The sequence below is a fragment of the Sturnus vulgaris genome, chromosome 7, assembly GCF_052056855.1.
Source record: "Sturnus vulgaris isolate bStuVul1 chromosome 7, bStuVul1.hap1, whole genome shotgun sequence".
Taxonomy (NCBI): Eukaryota; Metazoa; Chordata; class Aves; order Passeriformes; family Sturnidae; genus Sturnus; species Sturnus vulgaris.
The window spans coordinates 40,750,782-40,774,932 of NC_142249.1; the positions used below are offsets into that span (position 1 = coordinate 40,750,782).

The 24,151-nt window shown below is 47.6% G+C and overlaps 2 protein-coding genes across 9 annotated transcripts in view; one reads left to right on the forward strand and one right to left on the reverse strand.

The window, feature by feature from the left end:
• The window catches only part of FMNL2 (formin like 2), a 117,912-nt gene extending 104,600 nt beyond the window's left edge, over window positions 1-13,312 (forward strand). For 2 of the 8 annotated variants that reach the window (XM_088168441.1, XM_088168444.1), the window contains 8 exons: window positions 1,543-1,611; window positions 1,704-1,784; window positions 3,019-3,148; window positions 4,129-4,292; window positions 4,389-4,490; window positions 4,771-4,869; window positions 5,241-5,364; window positions 11,516-13,312. In XM_088168441.1, the coding sequence (XP_088024567.1) occupies window positions 1,543-1,611; window positions 1,704-1,784; window positions 3,019-3,148; window positions 4,129-4,292; window positions 4,389-4,490; window positions 4,771-4,869; window positions 5,241-5,364; window positions 11,516-11,622 (876 nt within the window). In that variant the 3' untranslated portion in view covers window positions 11,623-13,312. Of the gene's footprint in view, window positions 1-1,542; window positions 1,612-1,703; window positions 1,785-3,018; window positions 3,149-4,128; window positions 4,293-4,388; window positions 4,491-4,770; window positions 4,870-5,240; window positions 5,365-7,677; window positions 10,182-11,515 lie in introns of those variants that run through there. The other 6 variants (XM_088168439.1, XM_088168440.1, XM_088168442.1 and 3 more) reach the window with 4 other exon arrangements.
• A 705-nt stretch (window positions 13,313-14,017) lies between these two features.
• PRPF40A (pre-mRNA processing factor 40A) overlaps window positions 14,018-24,151 on the reverse strand; it is a 28,505-nt gene continuing 18,371 nt past the window's right edge. Inside the window, exons 17-26 of the mRNA XM_088168446.1 lie at window positions 22,846-22,960; window positions 22,646-22,737; window positions 22,431-22,547; window positions 21,087-21,224; window positions 19,331-19,426; window positions 18,338-18,424; window positions 18,127-18,223; window positions 17,258-17,319; window positions 16,529-16,663; window positions 14,018-16,271 (exon numbers count right to left, since the gene is read on the reverse strand). Of these exons, the coding sequence (XP_088024572.1) occupies window positions 16,179-16,271; window positions 16,529-16,663; window positions 17,258-17,319; window positions 18,127-18,223; window positions 18,338-18,424; window positions 19,331-19,426; window positions 21,087-21,224; window positions 22,431-22,547; window positions 22,646-22,737; window positions 22,846-22,960 (1,032 nt within the window). The 3' untranslated portion in view covers window positions 14,018-16,178. The remainder of the gene's footprint in view (window positions 16,272-16,528; window positions 16,664-17,257; window positions 17,320-18,126; window positions 18,224-18,337; window positions 18,425-19,330; window positions 19,427-21,086; window positions 21,225-22,430; window positions 22,548-22,645; window positions 22,738-22,845; window positions 22,961-24,151) is intronic.

Genomic DNA, 24,151 nt, shown 5'->3' on the forward strand with positions numbered 1-24,151 from the left:
AGATTGGATGGGAATCCACCCCAATATCCCAAAGATTGGATGGAAATCCACCCCAACCCCAAATCTTGGATCCTTCCCTTGGGACAGGATTCTCGTGCTGGGCTTGGATGTTTATTGGATCTGCTCAGAAATCACAGGAAGTGTGACAGCACCTCCAGCTCCTGGCTGGAAGTGGGAAAATGGCCCAGCTGAGGCTGCTCCAAGGCCTTTGAAAGCCAAACACACCAATAAAAGTTGAACCCCTCCATTATTGATCCTTTGGACCCAATCATGGATTCCCAGCACCCTTAGAGTGACATTGACCAACCAAAGGTCACTGCCCGAGTTCTGGGAGGAAGAAGAAGAAGAACAAAGAAAAAGACACCACCCCAAATTCTCCATCCTGTCCCATCCCCACCCCTGTACTGTAAAAACCTCAAATTTAAACCCCAACACCCAGTGCAAACACACACACCTGACCCACTGCACATTGGGGATTTCTCACTCATTATTCACATTTCCTAACTCATTATTCACATTTCCTAACTCATTATTCACATTTCCAAGCCTTCTCCAAGGTTCCAGCTCCAGAGCAGTGTTTTCCAGGGGGGGTCTGAGCCTGGAAGCAGGAGCAGGGAATGGCCACAGCTGGGACAGCCACAGCTGGAAGGGACCCACGGGATCAGGGATGCAGCTCCTGGCCCTGCATACACACCCCAGATTCCCACCCTGGTTATCCCTGGGATGTCCAAACACTCCTGGAGCTCTGGCAGCCTCGGGGCTGTGCCCATTCCCCAGGGAGTCCCAGCACCCTGGAAGGAATGTTGTTGGGAAAAGTTACTCTTGGTGCTGATCCATGGGCTCTTGGGATTGTTTTCCATCACTGGGACAGGTGCAGGGGTTGGGATGTAAATCCTCATTTATATCTGAGGGGGTGAAATAGGAAAGGTTTGGAATCCTGGAGTGGCAGGGCAGGGGAGCATTCCCAGGATCCCAGATGGGGCTGGGTGGGAAGGGAAAAAAAGGAATATCCCATTCCAATTCTGCCATGGCAGGGACACATCCCCCTGTCCCAGGCTGCTCCAAGCCTTGTCCTTGGGCACTCCCAGGGATCCATGGAATTCCATCCCAGCCAGGAATTCCCAATTCCCAACATCCCATCCATCCCTGCCCTCTGGCACTGGGAGCCATTCCCTGTGTCCTGTCCCTCCATCCCTTGTCCCCAGTCCCTCTCCAGCTCTCCTGGAGCCCCTTCAGGCCCTGGAATGTGCTGGAAGCTCTCCTTGGATCCTTCCCTTCTCCAGGGGAACATTCCCAGCTCTCCCTGGATCCTTCCCTTCTCCAGGGGAACATTCCCAGCTCTCCCTGGATCCTTCCCTTCTCCAGGGGAACATTCCCAGCTCTCCCAGCCTGGCTCCATGGCAGAGGAACATCCATTGCTCTGTCTCATGGTGTGGATGAAACCCAGGAAGGATATTTTTTTCAGGATGTGAGTGTTTGGGTGTTAATTTTCCTCCTGGCTGGATGTGCATTGACCAAAGCTCTCCCTGTGTTTCCCTGCAGCAACTCCACGCCATCATCGCTGCCTCTGTCTCCATAAAGTCATCCCAAAAACTTAAGAAGATCCTGGAGGTAGGTCTGATCCCAGCTCTCCTTCCAGGGGTGTCTAAACCTCCAGGAATTTGCCCTGAGAATTCCTGCTCTGCTCTGTTTCATCCTGGCAGATCATCCTGGCCCTTGGGAATTACATGAACAGCAGCAAGCGAGGGGCTGTGTATGGATTTAAGCTGCAGAGTCTGGACCTGGTAAGAAAAGCAGGGATGTGATGTGGGCACTGAGAGTGACAGTGCAATTCTTCAGGTTGGAAAAACCTTCCAAGATCATGGAGTCCAACATTGCCAGCACTGCCCCTGTCCCCAGTGTCACATCCCCAGGGCTGTGAAATCCCAGCAGGGATGGGGACAACACCTGAGCCCCTTTTCCATGAAGGAATTGTCCCAAAATCCACCCTGCCCTCCCCTGGCCCAGCCTGAGGCCGTTCCCTCTCCTCCTGTCCCTGTTCCCTGGGATAAGATCCCAAATCCCCCCGGCTGTGCCCTCCTGTCAGGGAATTCCAGAGAGGGAAAAGATCCCTCGGGATCCTCCTTTGCTGCAGCCTGAGCCCCTTCCCATTTCCCTCAGGAATTCTCCATCCCCTTTCCCATTTCCCTCAGGAATTCTCCGGCCCCTTTCCCATTTCCCTCAGGAATTCTCCAGCCCCTTTCCCATTTCCCTCAGGAATTCTCCAGCCCCTTTTCCATTTCCCTCAGGAATTCTCCAGCCCCTTTCCCATTTCCCTCAGGAATTCTCCAGTCCTTTCCCATTTCCCTCAGGAATTCTCCAGCCCCTTTCCCGTTTCCCTCAGGAATTCTCCAGTCCCTTTCCCGTTTCCCTCAGGAATTCTCCAGCCCCTTTCCCATTTCCCTCAGGAATTCTCCAGCCCCTTTCCCGTTTCCCTCAGGAATTCTCCAGCCCCTTTCCCGTTTCCCTCAGGAATTCTCCAGTCCCTTTCCCGTTTCCCTCAGGAATTCTCCAGCCCCTTTCCCGTTTCCCTCAGGAATTCTCCAGCCCCTTTCCCATTTCCCTCAGGAATTCTCCAGCCCCTTTCCCATCTCCCTCAGGAATTCTCCAGCCCTTTCCCAGCTCCGTTCCCTCTCCTGGCCACTCTCCAGCCCCTCAGGGTCGCTCCTGTCCCAGAGCTGTCCCCAGCCCTGGAGGTGTCCCAGCAGTGCCAGCACAGGGACAGGCACAGCCCAGGGGTCTCTTGCCCACCTGGGCACCCTGGGCTCGTATCCATCACCCCTGGAACCTTTCCCAGTTTCCCACCCTCTCTATCCCAACCCTGTGGCCCTTCAGGGGCTCGTGGTGACCCAGGTGGCTGCTGGGGGACTCCCCTGGTTCTTCCCAGCATGGAAAACCCTCTGGAATGTTCTCACCACCGAGTCCCTTTGCTTGGATCGTGCTCCCAGCTCCTCACTCCTCCTCCCCTGCCCTTCCCAGCTCCTGGAGACCAAATCCACGGATCGCAAGCAGACGCTGCTGCACTACATCTCCAACGTGGTGAAGGACAAATACCAGCACGTGGCCCTGTTCTACAACGAGCTGCACTACGTGGAGAAGGCAGCAGCAGGTACAGCCCCCTGTGCCCTGCAGGGTGGGCACTGCTGCCTCACCTGTGCCCGGCATTGCTGCCTCACCTGTGCCCTGCAGGGTGGGCACTGCTGCCTCACCTGTGCCCTGCAGGGTGGGCACTGCTGCCTCACCTGTGCCCGGCATTGCTGCCTCACCTGTGCCTGGCATTGCTCACTGTGGGCCTTGGTGTGAAAGACAGGAGTTTGTGAGGAAAGGCAGGAGCCTCTCTTGAAATGGAGAATGTGAACTCAGTGCGTCCAAATTGTTGGAGTTTTGGAATTAAGGGGCTCTCGGGTAAAGATACGAGAATGGGAATAACAGTTCTTTACTAGGGAAATTAAAATAGAAATACAGTATTACAGAGAAAAAAAAAAAAACCAAAACCAACAAACAAAAAAACAAAAAAACAAAACCAAAAATAAACAAAAAAAAAAAAAAGGTCAGACCACTGTCAGAGTGAGAATCCAATCTGACACTGTGTCAGTCAGTCAGGGTTGGTGCAGTCCCATTCCATGGTGGCTGCATCCTCCTGCAGTGACAGATGTGGTTCTGCTGGAGCAGGGCTCCTGCACAAGGTGCAGTTTTCCTCCAAAGCTGCAGGGATGATGTGCAAGGCTCTGGTTTTCCTCTGGGATGCAGTGGGAAAAGGCTGCTCTGCTGTTCCAAATCTCCCCTTTGATCTGGGTAGGAAATGCTCGGCTCCTGCCCTGGCTGGAGCATCTCCCAATGGGATGATGGAATTTGATCAGCCCTGCCCTGGGACTGCATGGCCATGAACAGGAGAGATCTCCTGGAGGGAGGATGGGCTGTGGGCAAGAGAAAGATCCAAAGCCCAGCTGGTTTAACAGCTGAGCCATGAACAGGAGAGATCCCTTTGGAGAGAAAGATCCAAAGCCCAGCTGGTTTAACAGCTGGGACAGAGCACACACTGCTGGCCACAGCCTGATTTTCAACCCAAGGCACTGTGTCACCCCGCAGTGTCCCTGGAGAATGTCCTGCTGGATGTGAAGGAGCTGCAGAGGGGCCTGGAGCTCACCAAGCGTGAGTACACCATGCATGACCACAACACCATGCTCAAGGACTTCATCCAGAGCAACGAGGGCAAGCTGAAGAAGCTCCAGGACGATGCCAAAATAGCCCAGGTACTGCCGTGCTCTGTGCTCTGCCTCTCCAGGGAATGGTGGGCTGGGGAGGATGCCTGCAGGGTGAGCAGGGCACTGAGGCTGTGCCTGTTGCAGGATGCCTTTGATGATGCTGTGAAGTATTTCGGGGAGAATCCCAAGACAACCCCACCCTCGGTTTTCTTCCCGGTGTTTGTCCGCTTTGTGAAGGCCTACAAGGTAAACCAGAGCTTCCTCTTCCTCCTCTTTCTTCTCTTCCTCCTCCTCTTTCTCCTTCTCCTCAGCCTCTTTGTCCTCCCCCCACTTCTCCTCCTATATTCCTCTCCTTCTTCTCTTTTTCCTCCTTTTCTTTTCCTCCTTCTCCTCCTTTCTCCTTTCTCCTTTCTCCTTTCTCCTTTCTCCTTTCTCCTTCTCCCCCAGACAGCCCCATGGTGGCACAGATCCCATCCCTCCCTGGCTCCCCTGGAATCTCTAACCCGTGGATTTTTCTCACCAACAGCAAGCAGAGGAAGAGAACGAGCTGAGGAAAAAGCAGGAGCAGGCATTAATGGAAAAGCTCATGGAGCAGGAAGCGTTGATGGAGCAGCAGGACCAAAAGGTACGGGACAAACTCGGCTTCCAGGTGGGATCGTGTAACCTCAGCTCTGAGTGAGGAATTGCAGCTGCCTAGAAAGAGTCTGGAAATTTTTATGGAGGGAACTGGGATAGGCTGGAAAAGCTGCGTGTGGTTGTGCTGCTGTGGAAGTCTGCAAAAATTAAGGAAAACCGAACAGGTGGAAAGAATTTTTTTTTCCGTATTTCCACGAGCTGAACTTTATCCTTTCGTGCCTTCCCCACGGAGCAGGAGCCCAGGGCTCCTTGGGAATGGGCCGGGAATGGCAGGGATGGGTGGGGTGTGTGTGTGTGAGGTTCAGCAGGAAGCCCAGGAGAGCTGGAGCCTCATCCTGAGCCCCCCGTGCGTGTTCCCAGTCCCCCTCGCACAAGAGCCGGCGGCAGCAGCAGGAGCTGATCGCGGAGCTGCGGCGCCGCCAGGTCAAGGACAACCGGCACGTGTACGAGGGCAAGGACGGGGCCATCGAGGACATCATCACAGGTACCCCCACCCCCAGCCCTGACCCCCACCCCTGTACCCGTCACAGGTACCCCTGACCCCCTCACAGGCACCCCTGAACCCTGTACCCGTCACAGGTAACCCCTGACCCTGTCACAGGTACCCCCTGAACCCTGAACTCTGTCACAGGTACCGCCCCCTGACCCCTGTCCCCAGCACAGGTACCCCCCTAACGCTGAACCCTGAACCCTGACCTTGTCACAGGTAACCCCTGAACCCTGACCCTGTCACAGGTAACCCCTGAACCCTGACCCTGTCACAGGTAACCCCTGAACTCTGAACCCATCACAGGTACCCCCCTAACCCCTGACCCCTGTTCCCATCACAGGTACCCCCTGCCCCCCTCCCCACTGCCAGCCAGCTGGGAATTTCAGCCTCAGGAGTTCCCAGGGGGATATTCCAGCCTCAGGAATTCCCAGGGGGATATTCCAGCCTCAGGAGTTCCCAGGGGGATATTCCAGCCTCAGGAATTCCCAGGGGGATATTCCAGCCTCAGGAATTCCCAGGGCTGATCTGCTGAGTGGCTGCCCCAGGCCTTTGTCCCCTCCTGAGGGCGTTGTTTGTGTGACATGGAGCGAGTCCAGAAGGTTCTGCTCCTTCTCCTCAGCTTGTGGGGACATTCCCGGGGTTTAGGGCAGGCAGGGAGGGCCTGATCCCACAGCTGCTCCAGCTGTGCCGTGTGCATCTGGCCCAGATCCCTTTGTTCTCCCCCCAGATGGGATCAGTGTGAGGATGAAGATTCCCTGTTTTCAGTAAGACTGATCCCAGAAATGCTCCAGTCGAGCCCCAGTGACCCCAAACTGCTCCAGGTTTTCCTGCAGATTCCAGAGGGAGGGGACACAGCCCCTGGTGCAGCCAGGACTTGGCTGCCAATGTTTGCTGATCAAAAGCCACCTGAACTGCATCTTTCCCAGGAATTAAATTATTTTTCACATTTCCAGCTTCTGGCATCACAGAACTGGAAGTTTTCCACACGTTTTTCACATCTGGTGTGGAAGGAAAATGATTTAACAGCTCAGGAGCTTCACAAACTCCATTTCCTTGCACAGAACCCAAAAAAAAACCCCAAAAAATCTTTGCCAGCTGCTCCTGGAAGTTTTCCACGGGAGTTTTTCCTGCAGAAGGGCAGGGGAGCTGTTTGATCCCTCACTGAGGAAAGTCAGGGAATTTGTGTGTGAAGCTTTCCCAACTCCTTTTAACCTTGGTCAGTGGCCCTGAGATAACATTCCTCATTTAAAGGGCAGCAATAGCCAACCTGGCACGGCTTCCACAACTCCTCCACACTCCTGGGACTTCTTTAATTGGAAAAATGGTTCTGCTGTGGGGCAGGAGCAGATTGTGAGGCAGACACCCATCCCCGTGGAAAAAAACACCAGGGGAGAGGGTGCCAGGCTCCAATTAAATATTTCCTGTGCTCCTGTGCCTGGATTTGCCCATTTTGGGGCCTCAAAGCCATGGAGGATGAAAGGTCAGGCATGGAAGGTCAGGTAGGACTGAGGTCACTTCCAAACCCTGGAGATCTCCCAGTAAATCCTGCACCTCCCCAATCCTGGAGATCTCTCAGTAAATCCTGCACCTCCCATTCCTGGAGATCTCCCAGTAAATCCTGCACCTCCAAACCCTGGGGATCTCCCAGTAAATCCTGCACCTCCCAATCCTGGGGATCTCCCAGTAAATCCTGCACCTCCCATTCCTGGGGATCTCCCAGTAAATCCTGCACCTCCCATTCCTGGAATTGTCCCAGGCCAGGCTGGACAGGGTTTGGAGCAGCCTGGGACAGTGGGAGGTGTCCCTGCCTTGGCAGGGGTGGATGGGATGGGATTTATGGTTCCTTCCATCCCAAATCATCCCAAACACCAAGGTGTTCCCACAAACCTGTAGCACACCTTAAAGCATGTTTTTCCAGGGAATTATTTTATTAGAGGATATGAGGGAATGGCTTTAGGGTGAAGGAATGATCAGGGATTGGGAAGGGTGGGCATGGCTGGCACAGGGTGCCCAGATCAGCTGTGGCTGCCCCTGAATCCCTGGAAATGTCCCAGGCCAGGCTGGGCAGGGCTTGGAGCAGCCTGGGACAGCGGGAGGTGTCCCTGCCCATGGGATGGGATGAGTTTCAATTCCCTTCCAACCCAAACCCCTCCCCGCTCCTCCCCAGCGCCTTGTCCCAGGGCCAGTGAGGAGCAGGCTGGAGCGTGTCCCAGCGTGCCAGTGTCCCCTGTGGCAGCCCGGAGCTGTGGCCGTGGCCGGAGCAGTGCTGGGGCTGCTGTGAGTGTGGCTCTTGTTGTTCCCATGCAGTGCTGAAGACGGTGCCGTTCACCGCCCGAAGCGCCAAGCGCGGCTCTCGCTTCTTCTGCGACCCCGTTGTCCCCGAGGAATTCCATTTCTAAACTCTCCCCCTCTCACACCTGGCGCTCTTAGAAAGCAGGAAGGTCGCTGTAGGCTTTGTGCCACTTTGTCCGTGTGGATCTCAGCCAGGAATCTGTGACTGTTGAGTGTTGTAGTGGTGTCCAGCGTCCTCCTGACGTCCTAGTGGTGTCCCCTCTGTTGCATGTCCTCTTCATCCCATTGATCCCATGCCATTGATCCCGTGCCATTGATCCCATCCCATCCCACTGTGTCCCATAGCACAGCCAGGTGGGAGTCACTGGGCTGAGTCTCCTGCAGCCCGAGCAGTGACAGCTCACCTGGCTCGTCTGTCACCTCGGGGTGCCGTGCATGTGGCCCCTGCCGCTGGAATTCTGGGCTGCATGGACCTTGGGAATGGCCTTGGGGGTGGCTTCTGCCTGGGGAATGTCACCCATGGGGTGGTTTAGGATTCCTCAGCAGCACCTGCATGTTCAGCTTGCACGGGGTGGAACAATCTCTCCTTGTTTGGTCACATCCACATTTAACTCTTGTGTTCCATGCCAGTTCCATGCCAGCTTTATTTGATGGAATCAGGAATTCTCACTGGGCAGGGGGGAGTGGGGAGCAGGGCTGGGAATGCAGGGAATGGTGCTGAGGCCAAGCTGCCATGGAACTGAGCCATTGCAGGGCCTGGGCACTGCTGTCCTCCCTAAGGACTCAGCCTAAGAAGGCAGCAGTGCTCCTGCCACCCTGCCTGTGGAATTCCATCCGTGCTGCCAGTCCATCCCCAGACTAACCCTCTCCACGGTTCTTTGCTCTTCTGGGTTCTCTCTGTCTTCTCTCCCTGGAGCCAACCTTCAAAGCAGCTTGGAATTGGAGCAGGGAGCTCTCCCTGTCCCTCCTGCCCTGCCTAACCCCTCCTGCTCTGTGCTGTGTGCCCGGGAGGTTTGAACACTGACTTTTCATTCTCCATCCCATTTTTTTACTTAACCATCGTTTTTTTTGTGTTTTGTCGTTTGTTTTTTTTTTTTTCTCTGTTTGTTGTTTTGTTTTGTTTTGTTTTTTTTCTGTTTAGCCCTAAAGAAGAATAATATCACTAAATTTCCCAATGTTCACTCGAGGGTAAGGATTTCTTCTAGCACAGCCGTGGTGGAGGATTCCCAGAGCTGGCAAGCATCACTTTTTACTTGGCTTCCTCCTCTCTCTCTGTGCCAGGCAGCTGGTGGTAGATGTGGCTGAGCTAATACTGGTGAGACCCTCGAGGCCAGGGGAGACCCAGACCCTCGATTTTCACCTCTGGAGGTGCAGGGATCCACAGGGTCTTGGCTGGTGCCCATCGTCACTGTTTTGGCCACTTCTCCTCAAGTCCAGCCCACAACAGTCTTGTCCCCAAGTGCTGTTGGTTGGTGACCATCCTCACACTCCATTTTGGCCATTCCAGTTCAAGTCCAGCCCATAATAATCCTGTCCCCAGGTGCTGTTGGTGTGAAGCCATCACCATCACACTCTGCTTTGGCCATTTCTCTTCAAGTCCAGCCCAAAACAGTTGGGCTGTTGGCCCCGGGTGTCCCCAGGTGTCCCCAGGTGTGCCCAGGTTTGTCCCCAGGTGTCCCCAGGTTTGTCCCCAGGTGTTGCAGCCCCACAGTTGGGTTCTGCCTGAGGTGGAGTCTCCAGCTCCAGGTGTGGAGAGGGGAGAGCTGAGAGCTTTGGGAGTTCTGTGTAATTCCCACCACGAGTTACCCAGGAAATGTGAGGGATTTGCCCAGTCCAGCACAGATCTGTTGGCCAGGAGAGCAATATTGGAACTGGAATTGTCCTCAGGGCTTGTAGGTGCACAGGTGACAGCACATGTGACACCTGTAATGTCACGTTCCACCATCCCATCCATCAGCTTCCTCCCTTTTCCATCCATCCCATCCCATCCCATCCCATGCTCAGTGTTCCCTCCCGGGCTCTCCCCTCCTTGGCTGATGGGTGAAGCATCAGCATCATGGAGAGCAGCTGGAGAATCCCAACCCAGCGCCAGCTGCTTCTCCCAGGGCGCCTCTTTCAGATCTCAGGGGTCCTTGGCAACCTGAATGATCCCATGAATCCATCCTAAATGGGATCTGGGGATCCTAAATCCACCCTGCTGTGGCTGCCTTGAGGAGCATCCTCCAGCTCTGGTGTTTGCTGGAGAATGCAGGGAACACCCCAAAGGACCTGCCTGGGGTCTGTGGGGCCTTTGTGACAGCTGTGAGGGGACACTGATCCCACAGCACATCCCTGTGATCCCACAGCACATCCCTGATCCCACAGCACCATCCCTGATCCCACATTCACATCCCTGTGATCCCACAGCACCATCCCTGATCCCACAGCACCATCCCTGATCCCACATTAACATCCCTGTGATCCCACATTCACATCCCCACAGGACATCCCCACGATCCCACATTCACATCCACGGTGATCCCACCAGTATTACCCCGCCATTGGGGCGAGTAGTTGTGGCACATCCATCCTTCTCCCATCCTCCCATCCTTATCCCATTTTTATCCCATTCTCATCCCATCCTTATCCCTTCCTTCTCCCATCCTTATCCTTCTCCCATCGTCCCATCCTTCTCTCATCCTTATCCCTTCCTTCTCCTATTCTTCTCCCATCCTCCTCCCATTCTTATCTCATCCTCTCATCCTTCTCCTGTCCTTATCCCTTCCTTCTCCCATTTTTATCTCATCCTTCTCCCATCCTCCTTATCCCGTTTTTATCCCATCCTCCCATCATTCTTCCATCCTTATCCCATCCTTCTCCCACCCCTCTCCCACCCCGTCCCCGCTGCCGTTCTCCCCAAGCTGCTTTGGCTGGTTTCCAGCGGGTGTGTGTGGGTGTGTCGTGCCGTGTCGGTGTATCGGTGCTGTCCGTGTGTCCGTGTGTCGGTGTGTCTGTGTGTCGGTGTGGTGTCCGTGTGTCTGTGTCGGTGTTTCGGTGTCTCTGTGTGTCCGTGTGTCGTTGTGCTGTCTGTGTGTCGGTGTGGTGTCGGTGTAGTGTCTGTCTGTCTGTCTGTGTGTCCGTGTGTCGGTGTATCGGTGCTGTCTCTGTGTCTGTCTGTCCGTGTGTCGGTGTGTCTGTGTGTGGGTGCTGTCCGTGTGTCCGTCTGTGTGTCGGTGTGGTGTCTGTGTGTCGGTGTGTCAGTGTGCTGTCCGTGTGTCTGTCTGTCTGTCCGTGTATCGGTGCTGTCCGTGTGTCGGTGTATCGGTGCTGTCCGTGTGTCTGTCTGTCTGTCCGTGTGTCTGTCTGTCCGTGTGTCTGTGTCGGTGTGTCGGTGCTGTCCGTGTGTTTGTCTGTCTGTCCGTGTGTCCGTGTGTCTGTCTGTCTGTCCGTGTGTCTGTCCGTGTGTCGGTGTGGTGTCGGTGTGTCCGTGTGTCTGTCCGTGTGTCGGTGTGTCCGTGTGTCTGTCTGTCTGTCCGTGTGTCGGTGTGTCGGTGCTGTCTGTCTGTCCGTGTGTCGGTGTGGTGTCCGTGTGTCTGTCTGTCTGTCCGTGTGTCCGTGTGGTGTCGGTGTGTCTGTCTGTCTGTCCGTGTGTCGGTGTGTCTGTCCGTGTGTCGGTGTGTCTGTCCGTGTGTCGGTGTGTCGGTGCTGTCTGTCCGTGTGTCCGTGTCCGTGTGTCTGTCCGTGTGTCCGTGTGTCTGTCCGTGTGTCTGTCTGTCTGTCCGTGTGTCTGTCCGTGTGTCCGTGTGTCTGTCTGTCTGTCCGTGTGTCTGTCCGTGTGTCCGTGTGTCGTTGCTGAGGCGCAGTGTCCCCGCAGATCTCCGCAGCCAGCCGTACCGCCGCGCCGATGCGCTGAGGAGGAGCGTCCGCCGCCGCTTCGACGAGCACGGCCTGCGCCCCAACGGCGCCGAGCTGGCCCTGTGAGCCCTGCGAGCCGCGCCTGGCCCCCACCGCCCTCCTTGGACAGGAAAAGGGATTTGTTGCGGGTTTTTTTTTGTTGTTTTTTTTTGGTTTTTTTTGGGGGGCTCCGCGCTCTCCACGCCCAAGTGCCTGGAATGGAAGTTCCTGCTCCGACGGATCCCGGCCGCGGCCTTGGGGGTGCTCGGGTTCCTCGCTGGAGGTCTCGGCAGGATTTGTAACCAAAATGTAAAATATGGGTTGTTTTTTTTTTTTTTGGGGGGGGGGGGGTTGGATTGGTGAGAGCAAAGGGTCCTGTGGGCCTGACTGGTTGAAAACTGGGAATACTGGGAATACTGGGAATACTGGGATGTGCTTGGCTTTGAGTGCTGGGCCTTCAGCTGCCCCTCAGGGCTCTTTTTTGAACGAGAAGGACAAACAAAGCCATTTAAAAGCTTTGTGGGAATGAAAAGGATCCCGAGGAGCAGCAGCCCAGCCCTTGGGCCCACAGGGATGGAAAGGAGCAGGATTGGGATGGGGGGGCCAAGGACGGCAGCCTTGGGATAACGGCGTTATTTATTAATTAGCACTAAGCAATTAACAGCCAGTAATCAGTGTTAGGCTCCGAGCAGCAGTCCAGCTCCGTGGTGGGGGGATTGCGGCCCTGCTCCGCCTCTGACCATTCCCACTCCATTCCTGCTGAGGGCAAGCCCAGACTGAAATTCCCGCTGGGTTTTTTTAGGCTCTCCGTGCCATTTCCCAAGCCTTAAAAAAGAAAAAAAAAGAAAAAAAAAACAGGGGCAGGAGGCAAATTTAGGATTTTCCCTCCCTGAGAGGCAGAGCAGCAGCAGGACAGATCCCACTGCAGGAGCAGAAGTTTGTCCTTCCCAAATCCCATTTTGCTTCCAGCTTCCCTGCCTGGGCTCATCCCTCTGTTCATTGTAAAATTTCTTGTATAGTATTTAACCACTGAATTTTCTTTGCCCCTTTTCCATTGTGCTCCCGTGAACCACTGGTGAAGGTCCCTTTTTTTTTTTTTTTTTGGTTTGTTTGTTTTTTCTTTTTTTCTTTTTTTTTTTTTATTTTTCCCCCCCTCGGATAATGTGTAGTTATATGATAATCTGTTTTTAAATGTACAGATATTTTGCTACAAAATTGGTGCAGTTTTTTATGGTTTTTACACTTCCTCCCCACCCCTCCCCCTTAGCCTCTGAGTAATATTGTAAATATTGTTTAAAAGGAAATAAATGCATCAAGCCTGTGCTATACAATCTGAATGTTATTTTAACTTATAGTTTTTGTTTTTATATTTAACTAAAAGGACAGTTTGGGACTCAAGAGTTACCACGTTGACCAATTTCCAGGATTTTTTTTCCTTGAGAAACTGCCAAGTTTTTGCATTTACAGCACTGTGTACTTGACCTGCTAAAGAGAACATGCCACTGTTGCAATGAGAGTTTGGATCAAAGAAAATTGCATCGTTTGCATTTCAAATTCCAGCACTTGTGGGGGTATCGGCACTAAATCTCATTTTCTTCAGCTCAAAGGTATTTTTTTAATCAAAGCCCAAAGTGAAAGCCAAGCTGGCATGTTCTCTTTAATATTTTTCTAGTCATAGATTTGCTTCTTAGCAAGATTAGAAGTGTTTTCTAAAGCAGTTCACGTTCCTTTCCTGGTCTGTTCCTGCCATAAAATAAATAAAATATTTACACTACTACACTGAAATCCAGAGGGGTTTTTTTGGGGAGCTTTTACCTGGGTTTTTATTAAAAAAAAAAGGTGGTATTTGATAGGTGAACACCTGGAGCTTGTGTGGATGAAAATGGAAAGAATTTTGAAAGAATCAATTTATTCTTTCATTATTCTGGAAGAGGCTGAGGGAAGAAATTTGGGGTTTGGATGTTCCAGGGAGAAAACCTGGAGAGAAATAAATGGGAATTCATATTGTCCAGAAATGCACCCAATCCAAATATTTAAGGCCTAAACAACCTGAATTTTAATATCAAATTTAATTTTTAAAAAGGGTTTAATAAAATTATTCTGAAGGAGGGTCAGGATTAACCAGCACAGCCAAAGTTTCAACGTTGATGGACACTCTTAAAAAAAAAATCATCCAAAATAATCAAATAATCGATTAAAAAGAATCAATTTGCCTAAATTTCCATCCAGTTTCCAGGTGGGAAGGCAGAGTTTGGAGCTGTTGGTTGTGCTGGGGCTGCCACAGGAAAAAATGGGGCTGGGAAATAGGAAAGAGGAGGAAAACACCAAAAAAAAAAAAAAAGCTGGAAAAATAAGCCTGAACTAAATTCCCTGAAAAACTCAATCCTGCCTTGCTTGGTTTAAAAAAGCAGGCTCAGCTTAGGCCGAGTTTATTGCAGCAAACTGAATTTAAGATTTTAAGAAAACTCCACCATTGGAATAATTGACATTCCCAGTTTTTTATTTTGAATGGAAAAAAGCAAGGCAAACCTTGTAAGAGTGATATTCCCTCAGGAACAACTTTTTCCTTGAATTTGTGTGGAGGCAAGGAAATAAAATAAAATAAAATAAAATAAAATAAAATAAAATAAAATAAAATAAAATAAAAGCATTGGAAGAAGTTTTTCCCTGTTTTTAGGACCTGTCAGATTCGAAATCCTTCTCCCAAATCTGTGCCACATTCCAGGATCTGCTGCCTTCCCTTTTCCCAAGCTCTGCTGGGCTCTTCCCACCTGGAGTTTTCCCATTTTGGGATATCCCATAAATGCAGAAGGGGCAGGAAAAAATCCTGGAATTTCCTCCCTGTCACTGCTTCCAGCCTGGAATTCCACACCAAACACCCCATGGGTACCAAAAATCCCAACCAAGCCCTGTCTGAACAAACCCAGCAACATTTCAGGGGGAAAGAGCAGGATTGGGATGTGCTTTCCCATCCTAAAGCATCCCAGGAAATCCCAAAGAACCCCAGGAAAAAAATCACAAAGATCTCAGGAAAAAATCCCAAAGCATCCCAGGAAAAAATCCCAAAGTATCCCAGGAAAAATTCCAAAGCAATCCAGGAAAAAAATCCCAAAGCATCCCAGAAAATCCAAAGCATCCCAAGGAAAAAAATCCCAAAGATCTCAGGAAAAAAAATCCCAAAGCATCCCAGGAAAAAATCCCGAAGTATCCCAGGAAAAAATCCCAAAGCATCCCAGAAAATCCAAAGCATCCCAAGGAAAAAAATCCCAAAGATCTCGGGAAAAAATCCCAAAGCATCCCAGGAAAAAATCCCAAAGTATCCCAGGAAAAAATCCCGAAGTACCCAAGAAAAAATCCCAAAGATCTCAGGAAAAAATCCCAAAGCATCCCAAGAAAAAAATCCAAAGCATCCCAGGAAAAACTGGTTACAACCTCCTGCATTTTATATTTTGAAGAGCTCATTTCAGTCTCGGGGTGTTCTGGAGGATTCTGAGCCCTGCAGCCTCCCCAGGGAATTCCCTGGAGAATTGGATCCTTTGGGTGTTTTTTTAATGCACTGGTAGAAATGGTCAAAACTCAGGAAAAAAAAAAAAATCTCTGAAAAGAAACTTAAAAAGTCTTCAAACGAGTGATCCCGTGGCTCCTGAGCTGTACCGAGTATTTAAGGAGAAATAAATACCAGTACATGCTGAAAGACAAGGTTTAATCATTGATAAAAATGTACAAAAATATTCCAAGGACAGCGGCTTCCCAAATTTTCTCCCCCCACCACGAGCAGGGGCTGGGAAACGGGGCTGGAGCTGCTTCTCCTCCCTCCCCTGGGCTCTGCAGCCTCCTCTTAAGGCAACACAGGGAAATTTGCTTTGAACGTCGGATTTTTTAGTCCTAAATTTTCCCAAAGGGGAGAGGAAAAAAGTGGAGAGGAAGGCTGGAGTAAAAAGCGGGGCTGGGCCGGGATTTTTGGGGATTTTTGGGAATGCCGAAGGGGTTGTGGTGTTGTGTTGTCAACGCTCCCTCTGCTGGCACAGCGGGAAATTCCCATCCTGCACATTATTCCCGGGGATTTGGGATGGATGGGCGTCGGGAATTGGACACCAATCAGTCTTGGACAAAAGTTCCAGTGCCAAACAATCCCCAAAATCCAGGGGTTTGCAGAAAACATCGGGACAAGGATTCCTCACTCCTGCTGCTGCCTTCCCAAAAAAATAAAAACAACAACAAAACAAAACAAAAAAAAAAAAAAAAATCATCCCACCCGACCAAATCCATGAGTGAATAAAAGCACGAGGAATTAAATTAGGAATTTTTTCTTCCTGCAGCTGAGCTGGGCTCTGCCCAGGCAGCCCAGGGTTGTTCCCTGCCTTGGGAAGGACACTGGGAAAGTGCTTGGGGACACTGCTGTCCCCTCCAGGGGATCCCAGTCCCCACCCCACCCTGCAGCTCCAGGCCAGGCACAGCTTTGCCCTTCAGAATTCCACGGATTTTTTTTTTCTACTTTTTGACCGGATTGAAAAGTGGTTAAAAAACTAAAAGCCACCGTTGTTGTGGCCACGGGCCACGGGCCACCGGCCCCAGGGCCTCGCCCACACGAGGCTTGGTTTTATTTTGCCACCTGTAAACATTTTTTGGTATCGTGGATCTTCTCATTGATCTTCATCCAGCTGTTCCAACAGAGTCCTCCTCTGCTTCTCCAGCTCCCCCTCGCTCAGCTCGCTGCCAGAGGTGTCCCAGTTTCCCTGTGGACAGAGGGGACAGTGGCCACCGTGGCATTTCCCAGAGAGCAGGGACACACAGCCAGGGCTGCTCCGTGTCACTCAGAAAAAACAAAAAATCCCAATTTGGGAATGGCAAATCCCTCCAGGATGATCAAATCCCTCCAGGATGATCAAATCCCACCTCTGGCCTTTCCCAGAGCAGCCCTATGGAGCAGCATCCAGCAGATCCTGCTGCCAGAGCCCAAATTTCAGGAGGAAAAAAAGGAAGCAGAGCTTACAGAATCTTTTCCAGGGCGTTTTTTAGTGGGAGATTTATGCTTGGACTCGGATCTCTGTCTGGCTCTTTCCTTCTCACTGTCCCTCTCTCTTTCTTTCTTGTCCTTCTCTCGTTCCACATCGGATTCTGGTGAATCCTGAGGAAAAAAACAAACAAAAAAAAGCAATAGCGAATATTAACGTTGAATATTTTAACGCCCAACTTCCATTTAAAGAATTGCAGAATATGGGATGATTAAAGTTGGAATCTCATCCCATTCCACCCCTGCCACAGGCAGGGACACCTTCCACCAGCCCAGGCTGCTCCAGGTTGTCCAGCCCTGGCTCTGCACACCTGCAGGGATGGAGGAGCCTCGTTTTTCCTGGGAATGCTGTGCCAGGATTCCCTAGCAGGGAAGAAGTGAAGCTCTTTCTGCTTTTTTTTTTTTAGATCCTTTTGCTGCTCTTGTGCAACTCAGAGCTTCCAACAGGACCCTGCTGCTCAGGCAGGCACCAGCCATGGCTGGGATCCTTCCCAGGGAATTCCTGGATTTGCCAGGATGAATCCCAGGTCACTCATGGAGTCCAACCCTCCCGGTTCAGCAGGTTTAAATGGCTGAATTTTAGGAATATGTAACAGAAAGTTGTTGTTTTGGCAATACCCTCCTCCAGCTTGATCCCAGTTTTTGCCTAGGAAAATCCAGCTGGGATTACTGATGGCAGGTGCCAATTTAAAACTGAGCTTCACTTACAGACTTGTGCCTCCTCTTCTTGCTCTTCTTCTTGTGTTTTTTGGACTTCTTGTAACTCCTCTCTGCAGCACAGGGAGGAGCAAACCCCAGGAATGAAAGGATAAATCCCACAGGATAAAAGCACAGCTGGTTTCAATCCCATCCCATCCAATGATCCCATCCCATCCCAATGATCCCATCCAATGATCCCATCCCATCGATTCCATGGATCCATCCCATCGAGCCCATCATTCCATTATCCCATGGATACCATTAATCCATTATCCCATAGATCCCACTATGCCATGGATCCCATTATCCCACTATGCCATGGATCCCATTATCCCAAGGATCCCATTATGCCATGATCCCACTAATCCATTATCCCATGGAGCCCATGGATCCCACTATCCCATTATCCCATGGATCCCCCAGATCCCATTATCCCACTCTCCCATGGATCCCACTATCCCACAGATCCCATGATCCCATTAATCCACTATCCCACTATCCCACGGATCCCACAGATCCCACTATCCCACTGTCCCATGGATCCCACTATCCCATGATCCCATTATCCTACGGATCCCATTAATCCAGTATCCCACTGATCCCACTATCCCATTATCCTATGGATCCCATGAATCCACTATCCCACGGATCCCACTATCCCACTATCCCATTATCCTACGGATCCCATTAATCCACTATCCCACTCTCCCATGGATCCCATTAATCCACTATCCCACTATCCCATGGATCCCATTAATCCACTATCCCACTCTCCCATGGATCCCATTAATCCACTATCCCACTATCCCATGGATCCCATTATCCCATGGATCCCATTATCCCACAGATTCTCGCCCTCTCCGGGTCCCCGGCCGTACCGGACTCAGCGCTGGACGATCTCTCGGACGCCGAGCGCGACTCCGAGCGCTGCCGCTTCTTCTTGGAGTGGCTGTCGTCATCCTCAGACTCTGAGCCCTTCACACACAGCCCAGAGGGAGGGGGGAGAATTCCAGTCAGAACCCCCAATTCCAGCAGGAATTCAGCAGCACAGCCGGGAATTGCAGAGGGAGGCACCCCGGGGATACTCACGGAGCGGGAACGCGAGCGCTTGCGGTGATGCTTCTTGGATTTCTTCGAATGTTTCTTGGTCTTGGAGTGGTGGTGCTGACACTCGTGCTGTTGGGCAAGGTAAAGAGAGGGGGGAAAAGCTCAGAATTCCAGCAGGGAAAAGTCTTGGAAAAATCCTAAAATCTCAATTTGTGCAATCATAGGGGAAGGAAAAGTTCCCCGGAGCTCCGGGAGATCCGACCAGGCCTTGGAGAATTGCAGGGATGGGGCAGAAAAAAACTCATCCCAAAAAAAACTGATGGAAAAAACTCATCCCCAAAAGATGGGAAAGGCTCAAAATTCCCAAAAAAATCAGGATTTAGGGGCAGAACCATCTCATCAGCTCCTACAGGACATCCCAAAGAACTGATGGGATCTTTATCTACAGAAACTGGGAAAAGTTCAAAAATCCATAAAATCATCCCAAAAAAACTGATGGGATCTTTATCTACAAGAGCTGGGAAAAGTTCAAAATTCCATAAAATCATCCCAAAAAAACTGATGGGATCTCTATCTACAAGAGCTGGGAAAAGTTCAAGATCCCATAAAATCATCCCAAAAAATTGATGGGATCTCTATCTATAAAAGTTGGGAAGGGTTCAAGATTCCATAAAATCATCCCCAAAAAATTGATGGGATCTTTACCTACAGAAACTGGGAAAAGTTCAAAAATCCATAAAATCATCCCAAAAAATTGATGGGATCTACAGAAACTGGGAAAGGTTCAAAAATCCATAAAATCATCCCAAAAAAACTGATGGGATCTTTGTCCTCATTCAAAAAATTTGGGAATGTTTCAAAATTCCCTAAAATCAGCATTTAATGGCTACAAAATCAAATTAATTAAATAAAAATAATTCATCATTTTGTGGAAAAAATTCCATTAAATCTTTCCCCTTCCCACTCAATTTAGAAGGAATTTTTCTTGTGTGTTGTCCAGTGATTTTTTTTTTTTTTTAAAAAAGGAATAATTACCTCAAGAACATGAAGGAAATCCTTAAATATCCTTTTCCTTTCAGATTCCAGGGTGATGTCTTCAAATGCTGGCTCCTTCACAAATCTGTCCCTGATCTGTCAGGAAAATTAAATTTTATTAATGATATTTAAAGTAATTAAATTATAAATATATGAGTATATTAAGATAGAATAAAAGAAAATCATAAAATGTCATACAGTCATGATAATGGCAATAAGAAATGGTAAAACCAGGAGGAATAGTGATAAAAATGATAAAAATGATAATAAATAATAAAGGGAAAAAGGAATAATAAAAATAATAAGGTGTAAGAAGAGTAGTAAGAAAAATAAGAAAGAAAAGAAAAAAAGAGAAAAAGAAAAATAAGAAAAATAAGAAAAGAAAAAATAAGAAAAAAATAAGAAAAATAAGAAATTAGAAAAAAATAAGAAAAATAAAATACTAAATAAGAAAAGTAAGAAAACGAAAATCCTGAAGAAATAAGGAAAAATAAAACCAGTAAAAAATAAAATAAATATAAAGAAATAATAGAAATAATAAGAAAAATAAATAATAAAAAAATAAAAGATAATAAGAATAGGAAAAGTAACAGGAAAAATGAAAAAATATAGAAAAAAAAATTTAAAAAAATTAATTTTCATCAGTTGAAAAAGCCCCTGAACTGGTACAAGGCTCAACTTTTTCAATCCCAAATTTCCAAGGAAATCCCAAATTCCCAGAGTTCAGGGAAGCTCAAACCCATGGAAATATGGGAAATCCCAGCTTTCCCTACAAATTCCATTTAAACTTAAAAACTCCCAGATTTTTATAGAAATGATCCTTGGGAAGATTTTCCAGGTTGTTTTATCAAGAATAAAATTTGTATTTTTAAATAATTTACATTAATTTTTGAGAGGCTGTGGGATTTTTGGGGGGAGTTGGTTTTGGGGTTTTTTCCCATTTCTTTTAGGATTTTTTTCATTTCTAAAATCTCAGCATGAAACTTTTCCCATCCAACTCCAAATTTTCCAGAGGAAATCCCAAATTTTAGGATTGGATGGGATTTGATGTCCCAGCAGCAGAACTGGATGCACATACGGGGTTTTTTAGGGATGACATTTTTGGGATTTTTTGGGTTTTTTTTTTTTTTTTTCCCCATTTCTTTTAGGATTTTTCCATCTCTAAAATCTCAGCATGAAGCTTTTCCCATCCAACACCAAATTTTCCAGAGGAAATCCCAAATTTTAGGATTGAATGGGATCTGATGTCCCAGCAGGAGAACTGGAGGCGCATGCGGGGTTTTTTAAAGGATGACATTTTGGGGATTTTTTTTTTTGGTTTTTTCCCATTTCTTTTAGGATTTTTTCCATCTCTAAAATCTCACCATGAAGCTTTCCCCATCCAACACCAAATTTTCCAGAGGAAATCCCAAATTTTAAGATTGGATTTCCCAGCAGCACAACCAGGAAACGCGCATGGGGTTTTTTTAGGGATGACATTTTTGGGATTTTTTGGGCTTTTTTTTTGTTGTTTTTTCCCATTTCTTTTAGGATTTTTTCCATCTCTAAAATCTCACCATGAAGCTTTCCCCATCCACCTCCAAATTTTCCAGAGGAAATCCCAAATTTTAAGATTTGATTTCCCAGCAGCACAACCAGGAAACGCGCGCGTGTTTTTTTTTTTTTTTGTTTTTTTTAGGGATGACATTTTTAGGGAATTATTTGGGATTTTTTTTGGGGGGGAATTTTTTTTCCCCCAAGGAATTCTCCTCCTTACATCCTCCCACACAGCATCGAGCTCGATGGCAGGGGTGGCCTGTTTCAGCATGCTCTTGAAGGCCGATTCCTTCCTCTTCATCTTCCTCGCCTCCTCCTTCTCGCGCTCGCGCTCCCGCGCCTCCGCCTTCTCCAGCAGCTGCAGGAAAAAATTCCAGTTATTGGGACTTGTAATTTCAGTTTATTGGGACTTGTAATTTCAGTTTATTGGGGCTTAATCATTGCATTTATTGGGGTTTAACAACTGAATTTATTGGGTTGATTAACTGCATTTATTGGGGTTTAACAATTGAATTTATTGCGGTTTACTAAGTGAATTTATTGGGGTTTATTAATTGAACTTATTGGGGTTGAAAAACTGAATTTATTGGGGTTGAATAATTGAATTTATTGCGATTTAATAAGTGAATTTATTGGGGTTTATTAATTGAACTTATTGGGGTTGAATAATTGAATTTATTGCGATTTAATAAGTGAATTTATTGGGGTTTATTAATTGAACTTATTGGGGTTGAAAAACTGAATTTAATGGGGTTGAATAATTGAATTTATTGCGATTTAATAAGTGAATTTATTGGGGTTTATTAATTGAACTTATTGGGGTTGAATAATTGAATTTATTGCGATTTAATAAGTGAATTTATTGGGGTTTATTAATTGAACTTATTGGGGTTGAAAAACTGAATTTATTGGGGTTGAATAATTGAATTTATTGCGATTTAATAAGTGAATTTATTGGGGTTTATTAATTGAACTTATTGGGGTTGAATAATTGAATTTATTGCGATTTAATAAGTGAATTTATTGGGGTTTATTAATTGAACTTATTGGGGTTGAATAATTGAATTTATTGCGATTTAATAAGTGAATTTATTGGGGTTTATTAATTGAACTTATTGGGGTTGAAAAACTGAATTTATTGGGGTTGAATAATTGAATTTATTGCGATTTAATAAGTGAATTTATTGGGGTTTATTAATTGAACTTATTGGGGTTGAATAATTGAATTTATTGCGATTTAATAAGTGAATTTATTGGGGTTTATTAATTGAACTTATTGGGGTTGAAAAACTGAATTTATTGGGGTTGAATAATTGAATTTATTGGGGTTTAACAACTGAATTTCTTGGGGTTTAACAATTGAATTTCTTGGAATTTAATAACTGTATTTCTTGGGATTCAATAATTCCATTTGTTGGGGTTTAACAATTCCATTTCTTGGGATTCAATAACTGCATTTCTTGGGATTCAATAATTCCATTTCCTGGGATTGAATGATTCAATTTCTGGGGATTTAACAATTCAATTTTTTTGGCATTTAATTAATGTATTAATGAACACTTACACTGTTGAAAGCCAACTTGATATTGCCAGCATCCAACGTGGTGGCTCTTTTGGTGGAGCTGATGACAGTGACAAAATCCTCAAAGGAAGTGTTCACTTCCACCACAAATCCTTTATCCTGCAAAAAAAAAAAAAACAAACCAGGAATTCCTTCAATTCCAAGGAAATCCCAGCAGCCCTGCCTGGGGGATGTGCAATTCCAGGAGGAATTCTCACTTTTAAGATGTCTTTAATGATTTTCTTCTCATCGTGGTAACGAGCTTTTAAATCCTCCACGTAAAACTTGAACAGGTCGAGCGCTGTTGATCCTGAGGGAGGGTTTAGTTAATCCACAGGTCAGGTTTAAACTCAGGAGGGGTTAAAATGAAGGGAATATTGATTCAGGCCTGGGGAATGGCAGGATTTGCTCTCCTTACCAGGCTGGCCCAGCATGCTGGTGAATCTGATGTCAGAGCTGATGGCTGGGTACAATTCCATCCAGGAGGACATGGAGTGTAACTGCCCGTGCTCGTGCAGCTCATCCAGAAACAGCTGCAAAAAAAAAAAAAAAAAACCACCCAAAAAATTAAAGAAATTAGGAATTTGTGTGGTTATTGTGCTGCAGAGAGAGAGGAAGGGCAGTAACACACAGGGAGCTTTTTTGGGGAAAAAAAGCCAATTTATTGTATGGATAATTTGTATTTAAAGTGTGTTATGTGGAGCCAGGACAGGAGAGTGGTTTATTGGACAATTGGGAAAAACATCCTTGGGACAGCACCTCAGGATGTGTCCCACGGGAAAGACACCAGGGGTTAATGTTGGTGATGAATTCCACTCTGTTTGTCACCGTGTTGTCACCCTGGGAGACTCCTCCCTAACTGAAGCTGCAGTCAGCTTGTCAGCCTGGGAATGGAGCTGAGAGTCAGGAGAAATCCAGGCCTGGAGAGAATTCCCAAGCTGGAATTCCCCAGCTCTGGGAATGTGTGTGTCCACAAATTTGGGGTCATTCCTCAAGTTTCTCTTTGCTACCACCCAGGATGGATTGCTGTGCTAAGTGGAATTCTGGTTTTGTTCCAGAAAAATCATTTTTTATCTGTTTTATCCTGCTTTTCTCAGTCCCATCATCTCAAAGTCCCGAGTTTAATCCTCATATGGTGCACCATTATACTTTTTATTTATTCACTTATTTTTATAGTCAGAGTTGGGATTAAAGGTATAAGAGATAAAATTTTATATTCAAAGTTATTTATTAATTTTTATTTATACTGCTACAGCACTTTCAGCTAATAAATTAAAAAGATCGTGCTGAGTTTTGCTCATTACAAGGCTTTTTAAGGCTTAATTGTCTAATTAAAAACTAACACTTAAATTAGTTTTATTTTTGACTTAATGACTAAACACTCATGACTTGCAGTGTGTGGCAGTTTTTATTTAATTAAAAGGCACCACTCAGATTTAAGAAGAAAAAGGTGAAGGAATAAAAAAACCTCCACCCTAAAACCTTCATTTTGATTTATATTTATTATTATATTTTAAAATTTCTTTTTTTTCACTAGAGGACATGACACATTCCTATTTAAACTACACACCAGTGAAATATTTTAGTTCTATTATTCAATTTTGGAAGCTTTCTCCATGGCCTCAGGTCAAAAGCTGTTGTTTTTTTTGGGAGGGTCAGTGCCTGACAGCACAGAAAGTTCAAAATTCCCAATTTCCAGGGTTCCAATAATCTACAATATTCCA